The sequence below is a fragment of the Crinia signifera genome, chromosome 19 (genome assembly GCF_055691185.1).
Source record: "Crinia signifera chromosome 19, ASM5569118v1, whole genome shotgun sequence".
Taxonomy (NCBI): domain Eukaryota; kingdom Metazoa; phylum Chordata; class Amphibia; order Anura; family Myobatrachidae; genus Crinia; species Crinia signifera.
In genome coordinates this window covers 132,244,461-132,260,392 of record NC_139226.1, presented here as the reverse complement: position 1 = coordinate 132,260,392, position 15,932 = coordinate 132,244,461, and the positions used below count along the sequence as shown (strand labels likewise).

Below are 15,932 nucleotides of genomic sequence, written 5' to 3'. Positions count from 1 at the left end.
GCACATGCGCACAGCGTCTATTCTCGTATGAAAATGAGGTCGCGGCTAATTAGCATAAGCCGCGCCCTCATTTGCATACGCCCCGCCCCTTCGCCGAGCGAGTGTCCCTATTTCCTCCGGACAGAAGTTGGGAGGTATGGCGTAACTATAGCGCCACAGCGGGGGGGCGCTGTGCATGTGGGGGCGCCGGGGGCTGCGGTGCTATAGTTAAACCCCCCCTCAATCCCCCGCAGACTTACCTATCGCGCTGGTCCCGGCGGCTCCGTTCGTTCACAAAATGGCCGCCCCCATATAGCACACAGTTCTCTGAAACTGCTGTAGGGGGCGGGCATTTTCTGGTGGTCCTCAGCAGAAGAACAGAGCCGCCGGGACAAGCGTGATAGGTAAGGCTGTGGGGGATTGAGGGGGGGGGTTTGCATGAGCGGCGGGGTAGGGGTGCTTGGCAGGGCGGCGACGGGGCGCCCAAAACGTAGCTACGCCACTGGACTACCATCACCTGTTTTAAACACAATGTCAACCCATTGGGTAAACAAATCGTGTGAAAAAAGTGCCAGATCACGTGTTTGACGTCCATGTCCAATGTGCAGTAATGGGCACATCAAAGTGGATCCAGAGATCACCACGGCTGCCGCAAGAATTTGTCAAATCCCGTGGCAGACAATGGCATTAGAATACATATGATACATTGGGGTCAATCCTATTAGCTGCGAATGATTTGCGAGTGCAAATCATCACAGCACCACACAGAATTTGCACTAAAGTGCTTTGTGCCCATACTTGCCTGCCAGACCCTCTCCATGAGGGACACAATGCTCTGTTCCTGGGCTTCCCTGGTAATGTAAGATTGCCATCACCTGTGGTGAAACACCTTTCCTATCCATTACCTAGCTCCCCACAGGTGCTGCCAATCATACATTACCAGGGAAGTCCAGAAACAGAGCATTTTCTCCGTCATGGAGAGGGTCAGGTAGGCAAGTATGAATTTATAGCAAATTCGTCCCTGAGAAGGTGCAAGATTGGGTTAAGCCCCGTACACACGGGGGGGGGGGATATATCGCTTGCGATGAGAGACATATCGCTCAGTGTCCCGTTTGCATCAGCGACCAGAGATGTTCGCTGATGAAAAAGAAACTGCTGGGGGAGCCCGGCAGTGGAAATCAGCTGGTCACAGGAGCATGTTCCTGCTACCAGCGATCACTACGGGGAGAAAACAGGAGCGTGCACCTGGCTATATATTATAGAGATTTGGTATTCCTGTCAAACCACCCCGTTCGCCTTCCTGGTATCCGTATGATATATTTAGACACACGGCTCCCAGGTGTAGAAGGGGGGGGGGGCAGCAGGAGAACCAAAAAAATCGGGCGCACAACACTAATCAATGGTATAAGCAATTATATAGTTCAAAAAAGAGAGGGGTTGCTTGCTGCTCTCAATTGGGGACCTCTGTCAGCCCCAAAAAATAAACTACTTTACAGGATATCGGCAAGATATTTTGAGAGAGCGCACCAGCAACACCAATTTAAAATATTAATTTTATTTACATCAACTGCAAATTAGTGATCACAAATATAAAAATTCCATAAAAAGTAATAATACATTAATATGATACCATAGGGACAATGCTATAATTGTATAGATTGAATTTCTGGTGCATAGATAGAGCAGAAGTTGCACCCCATATATCAATTGTCCACTAATAGTGACCAATGTTGGTGTCCAGGTCTCCAATCTCTCTTAGTCACACACTGATGATAATTGGATAGTGTGTATTGAACCCACCAATTATGGCAATAATTGTATTGGTAATTCAGTATTTCACCAAAGGCAATTTAACTGTCTAATACAGCTTAGAGTCAGTTTTGAGTTCCGGATCGCACATCCAAGTGCTATATATATTTAAATCAGATGTACCACTGTTGTAAAAAATATTAGAACTTTTGAACAATGTTACGTGGAAAGTACAGGAGGCAGCAGCCCCGGAGCTTACCGGGGCAGCATTTTGGACTGTGTCTCTGCTCATCTAATCTGCCCACGGCAACACAACGGACATTGCCCTGTCTCGTCTATTTACCACGCTGCTGAGGTCAGACGGCGTTCTGAAAGCTGGCTGCTGCTCCAGCCACACTCTGTGGGGAACACAAGTGCTATTTACAACAACAAGCATAACAGCTCAAAATTGCAGGAGGAGACTAATCCCACAGGTGGAATTTTGGAGATTTGTACCCAACAATACTGCTTCAACATCGGGACCCGGTAAGCTCCGGGGCTGCTGCCTCCTGTACTTTCCACGTAACATTGTTCAAAAGTTCTAATATTTTTTACAACAGTGGTACATCTGATTTAAATATATATAGCACTTGGATGTGCGATCCGGAACTCAAAACTGACTCTAAGCTGTATTAGACAGTTAAATTGCCTTTGGTGAAATACTGAATTACCAATACAATTATTGCCATAATTGGTGGGTTCAATACACACTATCCAATTATCATCAGTGTGTGACTAAGAGAGATTGGAGACCTGGACACCAACATTGGTCACTATTAGTGGACAATTGATATATGGGGTGCAACTTCTGCTCTATCTATGCACCAGAAATTCAATCTATACAATTATAGCATTGTCCCTATGGTATCATATTAATGTATTATTACTTTTTATGGAATTTTTATATTTGTGATCACTAATTTGCAGTTGATGTAAATAAAATTAATATTTTAAATTGGTGTTGCTGGTGCGCTCTCTCAAAATATCTTGCCGATATCCTGTAAACCTGGCTATATATTGCCTGTGCACACTCCCATCGTGGGCAATATGGTCGCACAGCGACCATATTGCCCGCGATATTAGACATAAGCGCCCCTGTGTGTACACAGCCTTAATTTGGTTGCCGGTGTTTAAAGTGTTTTGGAAAGGCACCTAAATGGCATCTCACACCCTTTGCAAATAAGAAGATAAATTCCAATGTATGCAACATGGAGCTCATACAATGAGGAAGATTTATTAAGCCTGGGGAGAGATAAAGTAGAAGGCAATAACACACCAGTCAGCTATGTTTGAAAAATGACAGGAGTTGATTGGCTGGTGCCTTAATTCTTCCACTTTTAGCTCTTCACCAGGCTTAAAATATCTGCCCCAATGTATCATATGCAGTCCAACTGCCGGGAAGAGGACAGTAGCCTACAGAGGGGGGCAAGAAATAATAATAGTAGTAGTAGTAGTTTAAGGTTATTAGTTGCTCCAGTGCCTTAGTGTAAAAGTGATCATATAAACATATCGCAAACTGTATTTTCCCAGTCTTAGCTTCTCCCTATGCAGTATGGTTAGATAAACCTCTGCCTTGTTTCTACGGTCTAATGGGCCCTACACACATGTCGATGTGTGTAGTGCGACCTAACTATGCTAGGTCAGGCCGTTCTGCTCCTCTGTCGCTCAGCACAGAGCTGACAGCCCGCAAACAGAGCGAGCGGTCAGCTCTGTGTGCTGAGCGAGTGGACAGCGCCAGTGTTCTCCAGTGAGAGAACCCTGGCGATACCGATATTGATGGACACAGCTCATCAATCTCGGCCTGGGACGCGCATTGCTGTCGCTATAGCCCAGGGTTGGGCAACACCGGCCCTCCGGATGTTGATGAACTACACATCCCAGCATGCCTTGCATCAGTTTCAGCATGGCCACATAGCAAAACTAATGCAAAGCATCCTGGGATGTGCAGTTCACTAACATCTGGAGGGCCAGTGTTGCCCAGCCCTGCTATAGCCCCTACACACACACACACACCGATGTAGGGGCATTTTCTAAGTGACTTTCCCAAACTAAGCAAAGTCACTTAGAAAATGCCTTAATATCGGCATGTGTGTAGGCCGTATAACTTTGAATACCCATTGCTATGGTTACTTATCATCAATGGTATGAAATAGTTTCACCATTCGATAGGTTTGAACGTTGCTTGAGCTAAACAGTAGGTCAATTCAACAAGTCTTAGCTGCATATTGAGAACTGGCGCATTGCTTTACTTGCAGTCATCTATGGCAGAGAACCAGGTCTATCCACCATAGATAGCTATCCTTTTACTTTTGTGAATGAGTCAAACCCAACGATCCAAGTTTACATATATCCATGGCTCAGCAAATCTGAATTATTCACATTGACTGGAAGTACTAATTATCAACTGTGACCAAGCATAGACATACTTAGAAACCTGGACCTTTAGGCTGCCTTGGGGACCACTGGGATCCTCTGGTGTAAACTATAGCGGTCCCTTACTCATGTACATTAGCATATCATTGAATGCTTACCAGGCAGTACTTATTTATTTATTGACAGTTTCTTATATAGCGCACACATATTCCGCAGCGCTGTACAGAGAATATTTGAACATTCACATCAGTCCCTGCCCCAGTGGAGTTTACAATCTATATTCCCTCCTACCACATTTACATGCACACACATTCTAGTTTTGTTGGGAGCCAATTAACCTAACAGTATATTTTTGGAATGTGGGAGGAAACTGGAGTACCCGGAGGAAACCCACGCAAGTACGGGGAGAATATACAAACTCCACACCACCACAAGTCACATTGTAAAAGGTAGCGACACCATACTGTAGCTATTTGATGGCCATCTCTACCACATACCCCACCGCATCTTTTCCATTATATTACACAGATTTTGATATCCACAAATCAAGACTGCCCACCAAAATCTGGAAGTTGGGTGGACCACTCCATAAAATCAACATACATATAGTGGTATAAGAAAAAAAAACCAGCAAATTATACTCACGGTACTTCAATTTCTTCTGAATACTTCATGGCAACCATTACAAAGGGTTTATTTATAGACAGGTCGTTTTTTCCTTCAGATCCGCCCACCGCTGGTATACAAGTCTGCTCCTCCCAGTCTTCTGAGTGTCTCCACCCATGAAACTAAGAAAAAAACAATAGATGGGGAAGGAGATTATGGGCTGCCATGAAGTATTCAGAAGACATGGAATTATCGTAACTATAATCCACTGTTTTCTTCCTCCTACTTCATGGCAGCCAATACAATGGGATATACCAAAGCTATAATGGTAAGGCAATACAATCCTTAAGCCATAACCTGAGTAAGGACATAGCTCCCAAAGTGCACCTTCGTCACGTCCAAAGCGTAATGCTTAGAGAAGGTGTGCGTGTGGCTGCAGCACAAGTCTCTTTCGGGGAAATTATCGCCGTCAGAGGGTGGCAAAGATTCCCCGGAACACCAAGGTTCGCCGCAAATGCAGGGAACATGCTGCATATAGCGGAGAGCCTTGCCGCCACCTCGCTTCAGGGTGTAGGCGAGGTGGAAAGGGCAAGTGAAGGGGGAGCGTTGAATACGGAGAACAGGCTATGACTGCAAGCAATAGGCACTGCTCGCCGTCATACCTCATCTAAACGGAATTGAATAAACCCCATTGAATATCCCCCTTAGTGGGAAATTTACTAAGAGAGGATTTCTATTTCACATGGGATGTTGCTATGGGCTATGAAATAGAACTCCCAGCATAGTAAATTCCCCCCTTAGCCTTTCTGAAACTTAACTCTATCCAAATAAATGGTAATGGCTCTAACCACATCATGCGAAGATTCTTTTTTCTCTGTTCGGCAGTTCAGAAAAAAAAAAAAAGCACGGAGGAATAATTTCTTAACTAAAATGAAATGAAGATATTATTTTAACCAAAACATTCTTAAATAAGGCTCTTGGGCCCACAAAGTGTAGTTCCCCCATTTGTGGAGTATCTGTCTTGAGTACATCACACTTTCTTTTTTCCCCATTCGGTAAAAGATCTTCCAGATTCTAGAATATATTTCTAATGACACTTTCTTTCTGGCTTGTAGGAGAAGTTAAACTACTTTGCGTTCTAATAATTTCCACTCAACTTCCATGCAGTCAAACACAGTTCCTGAGGCTCCTGCTACCCGAAAGGCCCCCGACACAACATGGGTGGAACTAAACGTAATGTTAGAGGATCTTTGATTACCATCAACACTGTCGGGAACCATGGGCCAAAAAGTCAGTATGACGATTGCCTGTACTTGTTCGTCCATTATCTTCTGGTGTACCCAGGGAAAGAGAGAATGGAGGGAAGACATAGCCCATCTTAAAATCTCACCTTTAGGATACAGCATCTATCCCGGAGGACCCTGCCATGTTGTACCTGGAAAAAGCTTTGTGTTCTTTGGAGTTGCCATCAAATCTATTTTGGGAAGACCAAATCCATTTACTACTAATTGGAACTTGGAACTTTCCAACTTCCATTCTCCTGGACAGACTAAGTTTCTGCTTAGATAGTCCACAACCACAATCTCCTAGCCTGGGACATGTAGTGTTTTTAACAATCTCTGCCCAGACCATGACATTTCTCACTTCTTTCGTAATGGTCCAACTCCTGGTACCACCTTGTGGATTTAGTGATAACACCTAAGCCATATTATCTGAAAAGACTCAACTATCTTTCTGAAAATGACATAATCGCCAGCCAAACTGCAATCATCTCTCTTCCATTGGAGGAGAATCTTCTTCCTTGAGGGGACCAATACACCTGATGGCTTTGTACTGCATATGAGCACTCCAGCCGCTTGCATCGATAGTAAGCACTAGAAATTTTTTTCTGCTAAAGAGGAACTTTTTGACATAGTTGGCTGTATTTCCCCCGGGATAGGGACTTCTTTGCAGATGCCAACACATTTATCCAATAACCCAAAGGAGTCTTGATCCGGGAATACCTAATAGGTCCCATTGAAGCTCTCGCACTTTCTATCTTGCCCATGGAACAATACAGATAGCTAATGACATCATTTTAATAACCTTAGAGCAGGCATGTCCAACCTGCAGGTCTCCAGCTGTTGTGAAACTACACATCCCAGCATGCCTTGCCATAGTTTTAGCATTCCCTAATATCAAAACTGTGGCAAGGCCTTCTGGGATGTGTAGTTTCACAACAGCTGGAGGGCCGCAGGTTGGACATGCCTGCCTTAGAGTCATGTACAGATGAACTTTTTTCCCCATTTTTGAGCAATGTCAGCTAATTCTAGAATTTTGTTGCATTTTTCTTCTGAAATTTTTTTTCTGAAATTAACATGATCAATTATCATACCCAGGAACTGAACCTTTTGTAATGGTTTAGTTAAGCCCATATCATAATGCCCTACTCCTTGAGGTGGGCTGTTAGTGTCACAAGCACTTTTGTAAAAGACTCTTGGAGCAGATGCGAGACAAGTAAATTGGTAATACATTTCCTCTATGCGTCCTTTAAACATATTGATACTAAAAAGTCCCCCATTCTTAGGCCCATAAGTATAGAAAACTGTTTCATGTGAAACTTCTTCCTTATTCTTTTGTTGAGACAAATCCAGTATAGTTCTGAATGTAAGACATCACAGTAAGGAGAACATTTGACACTCTATTGTATAGTACCAAGTATTGACACAGCATATATAGAAAAACTAAATAAAAACAATTGGTCATATACTGATCCCAGGTTTAGGCAATTTTTTTAATTATTTTTTTTAAAACCTCTATTCTGGTCCGGAGGAGATGCGGATGACCTACTTTTGACTAGAAATCTCTGGTGAACTGTGCACCAGCGATTTCTAGTCTAATTGAAAGGATCATGCTCCTTCAACCAGCCACCAGTACAGGACTGGTGCTGGAGCTTTAAAGCACATGGGCGATATGGTCGCTTGGCAACCATTTAGCCAGCGATACTGGTTAAATTCAGCCCTTGTGTACAGGGCTTTAGGGTTAAGGTATTGATGGCTGGACCGTGTCTAGGTTGACAGTTACATTTGGATAGTACATTGTTTGCAAGTGTTTCAAGTTAACTCTGGATTTATCATCAGTTGGTGCCATTTCCAAAATCTATCTACACATGTTCTGTAAACTGCATTACACAGGACATAATGTCGTTTCTACAGTCAATTAGGATGTTAGGGCTGTGACCATATGAGGGTGCAAATTGAATCCTGAATACTTGACCATTTCCTACAAGTTACCAAGATTCTGTAACTATGGGCCTTATTCTGGTTCACTGTCTGACAAAATCCTTCTTCGATGGAAAAAACCATGTGCACTGCAGGTGGGGCAGATGTAACATGTGCAGAGAGAATTAGATTTGGGTGAGGTTTTTAATTCAAAGTAAGATCTATATTGCAGTGTAAAAATAAAGCAGCCAGTATTTACCCTGCACAAAAACAAAATAACTCACCCAAATCTAATTCTCTCTGCACATTTTACATCTGCCCCACCTGCAGAGCACATGGTTTTGTCCATCTAAGAAGGATTTTGTCAGAAAGAGTGAACTAGAATAAGGCCCTATGTTAGTAAATTACTCTTGTCCAAATTTTGTTGCAAATATTTTTTAAGTATTTCTAGACAAATCTGAGCATTTCTTAGCATTATTCACAAAAATATTGTCTAAAAGTGGTCTATAATATTAAGTACGATTTAGGACATAATTTATACCGGTTTCAGAGTGCAAATGCAGGGTCGCACCGGGACTTTGAAATGGTTCAAGTCCCGATGCGACCCTGCTTTTGGGTCCGTTCAGATCACTTCAGTGAACCGGCAATATTGCCGTTTCGCTGAAGTCATGCAGGGCAGAGCGGAGGAACGTCATTGGGGGCGGGGGGGGGGGGGGGTGGAGGCAATGCTTAGAGCTGGAGCTGCTACAAGCACTGCCTCCTCCATAGTGTGAATGGGAAAACCAGTTGCTCGACCAGATTAAACTGTTCACACTGCAAAGCAACACGGCAATGAACCCTTCTTTTTTTACCGGTTTGTATTGCCATGTTGCTACCGGTTTGCTGGACCCGGTAACCCCTTTCACTTCGCACCAATTACCAAGTCGAACCGGCAAGAAACCGGCATGAACCCGATAATTGGATGCGATGTGAAAGGGATACTTATCTGTAAATATAAAGATTTGAAGTCTAAAAACCAAAATCATTTACAGTAGGTGTGCTTTATTAATTGTACGTTTTCCTAAAACACTGGTGTGAATTACCGACTGTAAATGATGCAGTCAGAACTACAGTAACAATACACGATTTACAAAAATGTGCACATTTTATTTTGTCACCTGTATGACATATCCATATCAACATCTACACATAATTGAAGAACCTTGTCATCCACCAGATGCTAGTATGGGATCAAGAGAGAGATGGGGGAGGGGGGGGTGCAGTAGTCAGACCGGTGTATAGAAAGGACCCAGGGACCTTTTACTAGTATTAATAACACCAACATAATTACTATGACTTCTACCATGAAAATGACCTTGTTCTGGCAAAACACGCTGGGCAGATGTAAAAAACAAACAAAACAAACTCTGATATGCTGGACTTGGTGCAATTCCAGCAATATAAAATAAATGTATTTCTTTTTTAAGGTAAAAACAGGTTATTTTTTGCCTTAAAAACAACTGGATCTAGATTGCTAGATTTGTTTCAGGGACAGCAAATCAGAGCGCATTACATTTTGTCAGAACCGTCTTTAATGTACCTTTTTTTAATCTGCTACGTAAAAAAAATTCCACAACATCATCTACCTTGGTGGAGGTGTGGAAAAATATGTGTCAATAAAATTCCACAATGAAAGCTGCTTAACACAGCCCAGTCTGTCAACAAAAAACAGAAAATATAATAATCACGAAAAGCGTTAGGTCTCGGCAAGCAACAAACCAGCTCTGAATCAGAACATAAAATATATTTCAAAATGTCGTATCCTGCAGAATATAACAGTGTATTTCTCAAAGAAAAAAAACAATATGAAAGATATTCCGCACACTGAGATACCGAACCCTTAGAACAGAACTACAACAAAGGGAGAATGCACTGAAGCGCGGTCTCTCTGCAGTGGTGGGTTGTATAGAATCCTCTCAATCCAGTAGGTCTTCCGTCAATAATTCCCAGACTCAGAGGTAAAAGGAGAGAATAAATACATGCCCTAAAAGATGTATTAATTCTATCCCTTTCCTTCTGAGTATTATTGACAGAAGCAATACTGGATTGCGAGGCTTCTATACTACCCACCACTTCAGTGCATACTCATTGTTGTAGTATACAACTCCCACAAAGTATACACTGCCATTTCCAAAGGACCGGAAGAAAGTCATTTTTGTGTAGTCACCCCCAATCTACTATTGATGAAACAGTCTATAATAGTGAACTGTAATGGAGGACTTCCCATCGGCAAGTTTTAGTTACCCGCAAGATTATATATCACCCAGCTAAACAACAGAGGGCTTTGATTCACTCCATTCCTTCCACTTTTGATCAAACCGAAGAGCTGATGACTTGAAAGAGTTTGTAGAAAAGATCTTTGGACTAGTGATAATGCACCACCCGGGAAAAGATTCCTTCAGGCTCCTTGCCATCTCCAGCTGCTGATACAAGGCCTTCTTCTCCTCTCCTCTTTGCCAGGGATGCCAAGGATTTAAAGGTTTTGGGTTCATAGATGGCCAAATCGGAGAGGACCTTCCTGTTTAAGGCCACTTGACACTAAAACAAGACAATAGAGGCATTGAAACAACTCTCCAAGGGATGCAGCAATCCTGATCATTCTGCCGGTGTACGGAGCAGATCAAAGCAGAAACTTACTTTTGCCAGATTAGAAACAAAATGTGGGTACTTAACGCCATGTTCTTGAACAGCTCCTGTGATTCGAGTTATCCATAACTGCGGACACAAGCAGAATATGTTTTAATCAAAAGAAAAGCCATTTGCTTTCATGGCATATAGTCCAGTCTAGACGACTAGGGGTCCATTTACTAAAGTGTTCGTTTTTAGAAGTGAGATGTTTCCCTCTTTTGCAAACTTACCCCCTAAATCTCATTGTTGCACAACAGCAGAGATAAACTGAATGAGTTTATAACCCATACTAGAAGATACAGATTCCCAGGAGATTGGCATAATTCAGCTTCTCTGCCACTCCTGGGTTAGACATACAGGGTGAAATGTAATAGGATGAGAGATTCAGAAAGTGAGAGATGTGGGAAGAAATCTCCAGGTTTTTTTAAAGCGGCAATCATTTACACTGCAGAATCAAACTGGTTTTGCCGTGCAAAGGATTGCCGCTTTAATAAAACTGGAGATTTCCTACCAAATCTCTCACTTTCTGAATCTCTCATCCTATCACATTTCCCCCACAGTTTTGTGTATAGAACTTATCCGGCGCTTTGGCATGGTGTCCGGACTGATCATAGACTGACTCATGATAGACAGTCATATGGTGGACCACTAATGGTCAACGGTCAAAAGGTCGACATGCATTTTTTTTACTAAATTTTCAGCCAACAGGCGGTATTTAATGCCTAGGGCGTGGAGGGAGAATAAAATAGTGTGCTGCAGCAAGGCACCGAGCCTTGCAAGGGGACACAGTACACTTAGACAGTGTCCTTGTCGACATAGACACCCTAAACACTCATGTTGACCTCTTTGATGTCAACCTTTTAACCAAGTCGACCTTTAGACCCCGTTGACCAGATGACTATCTATCAGGAGTCAGTCTATGATTAATACCATAACCCTTGGGTTCCTTTGTGTCCAATGACAGCGCTGGATCACTCAACCATGTACATGGATTACCATGCAAAACAAAGGATTATACCATAGTGACGTACAGATATTTAATCCACAATGAAACGCACATAAACCAATGCACCAACAAGTGCCAGTATCAGTGGTGGGTAATTCCCAAATTGATATAGAACTGGGGTAAAACCATTCTAAATGGTATAATGTGTTCTTCTCCACGATAATCCATGTACACGGTGGAGTAATGCAGCGCTGTCATTACCGGAACCTTACGCGAAAGCTGCGATGTATAGATTATATACACCAATTATTTGTGTTCTGTGCATATATGGTGACGGGATAAGGTTACCTTCAGGTTATTGCCTGCCCCCCTAGTCGGGGGTTTGCGCATGTACATTTCTGCGCAAGTGCAAACCCCAACAGCGAATGGTTGCTACGAGTTACACACTCGCCATACGCAGACGGCGGCGGATCACCCAGCGTTTTATGGGCATCCATGTGAAAACGCCGGGTGTTTCAATGGGTATGCTGGCGGGCCGATTCCTGCCAGGGGACTGACGTCACATGAGGTCGTCTGCGCCATTTTCGTCCAGACGCACACAAATAAAAAAGTCAAATAATTTGATGTTCGCAGCTTACTGAGCAGTCCTGAATCAGGCCCTCAATCTGTTCTCGTCTATAACTAGCGTTCATTCTGGCACCCGCTATATTTGAAAACCCATGCAGTTCCTTTTCCCTGCCTGGGGTGTCGCTGTCTGCTGTAGAGGTTCTAGCACAGTGTGGTCTGTATATCAGCACTGATATGCAGACCATACTTGTGCTAGAAACACCACAGCAGACAGCGACACCCCAGGCAGGGAAGAGGAACTGCATGGGTTTTCAAAGATGGCGGGTGCTAGAATGAACACTAGTATAACATAGTTTTGAGTCTCTGCTGACCCCCATTGTGAATATGAGGCGAGTGCTTGTGACAGCCAAGTATGAGGAATTAAAATGGTGAATCATGGTTATAAGAAAGGTTAATGATATGGACAATAGACTTATGATATTCCTTTTATAACAGCATCAATTCAAATGTATGAGAAATCAGTGAAAGATTCTTAGTCTATATGAGTAACTACTAAAATAAGCATTGATTGACAAGTGACCAAACCGGTCGCTAAATTGCATTACTGGCAGGTGTACTAAATATAAATACATATAATTACACAACATGAATTCTAGTAATATAGGTGCTTAGGGTCGGTGCCGCAGATCAAATAAACTAAACAGTTTGGATCTCTAAAGACCTAAATATTTAAGCTTCCATTTGTGCTAATCGGAGAATGTTCCAGGTACTTTGGTAAACTCCTGGGAGTTTATTTACTAATAATCATATTTCATGCCTGAAATATGATAAGAATAATGATTTTAATAGCATAAGACAGCTAGTAAAATCATTGCTGGTTATAATTTTGGCAAACACAATCAGAAGCAAATACCCCTTTTAGACAACAAACCCGGCTTCACTCCAGCTTGTACCCAGGACATTGACAAACGGTTGAAGGCGGGGTTTTCTGTACCTGTCCCATTCACAAAGGGTGACAACACAGGTTATTCCTGGGTTGTCCCCTTCACACCAGACCCGGGTCTCCTGGCTTACAGTGGATGCTTGCAGATGAGGTCATCACCAAGCACTACTGTCTATGCCAATCAGCTACTTTTAGGCATAATTCCGGTCATGAACCATCTGGTCATACTAGGAGCTGTGGCACTGACTCATTTTGCAAGTCTCAGGAATAATCCTGGCCAGTTGCATGGTCAATGAACTGGCACTGTCTACTCAGGTAGACCCTTTCAGACATAATCGAAACCCGGTCTATAAGTGTTTACAATATGTCTGAAAGGTGTAGACGTAAACTGTCCCCAGTGCTTGAAAGAATTGTGCAAAATACATTGTATTCTGTATCTGTAGTAAGATAAGAAGTCATTAGTGTTCATTTTAGCACCCGGCATATTTCAAAACCTGTGCAGTTCCTCTTCCTTTCCTGGGGTCTCGCTCTCCGCTGTGGCACATCTAGCAGTGTCGTCTGTATTTAAGCACGGATATGCAGACCAGACCTGTGCTAGAAACACCAAAGCAGGCTGGGAAGTGAACTGTATGGCATTTAAAACAGACACAGTGCTAGAATGAAAACAAAGTCATTACATACACACACATTATATGGTCCCCCAAATTACTGTAAATCATACTTTACCGTTCGCATAATGTGCTGCTTAGCCTTCCTGGCTTTTGTTGAATAAACAAAGGCTCTGCGTACCGCTCGCACTGCCAAACTGAAGCAACGATTTTTTCGGCCACGAAAATGCTGTATATAAATATATATATTAAAATAAAAAATATATAACAGTTACAGCAGTGAAAATTTGTCTTCTATAATGATGAAGAACAGAAAACAAAGCTGACAGCTGGAGGCAAGTTGGGAGGTCTAGGGCAGTATGGCCCTCTACTTCACACCACACTTGCACCAATGTCACCTCGCTCCATCTTTCTCTCTCGGTCTCTCCTACTCTCAACTCTCCCTCTCTCTGTCCACCCCTCCGTCTCACTTTTCCTTTCCCTCCATCCTCTTCCACTCCACCTCCCTCCTTAGCCTCTATCTCTCCCTCTACCCCACTCTCTCTATCCTCCTCTTCCCCTTCTCTCCGCGCGCCCCCCCCCACTATCTCCTGTCATCCAATGCCTCTACCTGCCATCCTCTGTAACACATTGGCATCACCCACTTACTACCTCTTTTACTCTCTCCCTGAGGTCAGCCACTGCCACCCTTTGTCTCTCCCTGTAAACCACTGCCCCTCTATTTCCCACTATCCCTCCCCATCATCCTCTACCTCTCCCCAGTGTGACTGTCACTATCTCCCCACTTCCTCTCTCTCCTGTTAGTCTCTGCCTCGACATTCTGCCCCCCCCCCCCCCGTCATTTTATTCTGGATCCGCCCCTAGGTATTACGGTGTATGGCAGTGGTCCCAATCCGTCGGCACGCGCAGATGACTTCTCCTCTACCTCCAGTGTTGGGAGGTATGTTTTGGGGCATTGCAGTGTGTGGCATAATGTGTCAGGGGCATTACAGTTTGTGGCATTATGTGTAAAGGGCATTTTTTGGGATATTATGCAGATTTTTAATTTTTTTTTACTTTAGTAGCTCTTCGGGCGGTTTATTTTGTCGCGAGTAGCTCCCGACCCATAAAAGGTTGGAGACCACTGGTGTATGGCATAATGTGTAATTGGCATTACAGTGTTGCATAATGTGTATTTGGCATAATGGGTTATGGACATTACAATATGTTGAAAACTGTGTAACGGGCATTATGGTATGGGGCATAATGAGTAAGGGTCATTATGGTGTGTGGTATAATATGTAATAGACATTACAGTGTGTGGCATATTGTCTAGTAAGCATTGCCACACACCCTGTTTGGAATGGGCACTCTATAGGTTCTTAGGTTTTTATTTAATTTGGGGGGTGGGGTATATTTTAACGGTTTGCAACGGGAGCCAAAATGCCAAGAAACAGTTTTGTTTGTTTTACCAAAATAGGGGGGGGGGGGGCGCCAAATTTCTAGTTATGCCACTGTACAGTACGAACACAAGTATACAAGTGCCACCCCTAGGCACATGTGTAATGAAATATTCTGTGCCCTAGTGCTGGCAGGGGAGCCACCCAGGGAAACATATTAGTAATAAAATAAATAATAATACATATGTAGATGAAATCTCCCATAGCAACAATAAAACATCCTAAGGGTGCTGGTAACACATCGGGACTGTACACATTTTGTAAAATTTCTTTATAACGAAAAGCTAAGTGGGATCAATGGAAATAATGCAGTAAGAACAATATATGGAATTATAGAATGCTCTCCTTATTGCATCTACAATAAACTCCAATACAGCCAGGAATACCACTTATATTGGAAAATGTGCCATTGCTCCCTCCAATCACCCGACCCCATGTTCTAAATTAGGCTCAGGGGAACATTTATTTTCTGGTTGCTGTTGAACTACATCGTCCAGAAACACATGGCAGCTCCCACTGCAATGTGCAGTGTAGGAAGCAGCTGGCAGCCCCTGTCTGTATGTATGTATGTCACCCAGTCTCCTCACTCACCCGGGCATTTTTAAGCACTTCCTGAACCCTCCAGTACCGATCAGGACCCCGGCTCCGGACCCACCGTGAAAGGCTCAGAAAAACCATGTTTTTCCCAGTTGCCCTTAATAAACGTGGCGGCGCCCAAGTGCTGCTCGCTGCTCTGACATTCAGAGGGCACGTTGGACGTAGAGCCTTTTTTTTTAGCAAGAAAAACTTTATTGAAAAGAGTTTTTTTTAACCTCT

At 43.2% G+C, this 15,932-nt stretch overlaps 2 protein-coding genes across 2 annotated transcripts in view; one reads left to right on the top strand and one right to left on the bottom strand.

The window, feature by feature from the left end:
* Window positions 1-15,932, top strand: part of MXRA8 (matrix remodeling associated 8) — a 543,508-nt gene that overhangs the window by 354,973 nt on the left and 172,603 nt on the right. The window lies entirely within an intron of this gene.
* On the bottom strand, window positions 8,968-15,900 carry MRPL20 (mitochondrial ribosomal protein L20). The gene is made up of 4 exons (XM_083163382.1): window positions 15,708-15,900; window positions 13,796-13,906; window positions 10,623-10,700; window positions 8,968-10,523 (listed from the first exon to the last, which is right to left on the bottom strand). The coding sequence occupies exons 1-4, from the start codon at window positions 15,792-15,794 to the stop codon at window positions 10,350-10,352; spliced, it is 450 nt and encodes a 149-aa protein (XP_083019508.1). The 5' UTR covers window positions 15,795-15,900; the 3' UTR covers window positions 8,968-10,349.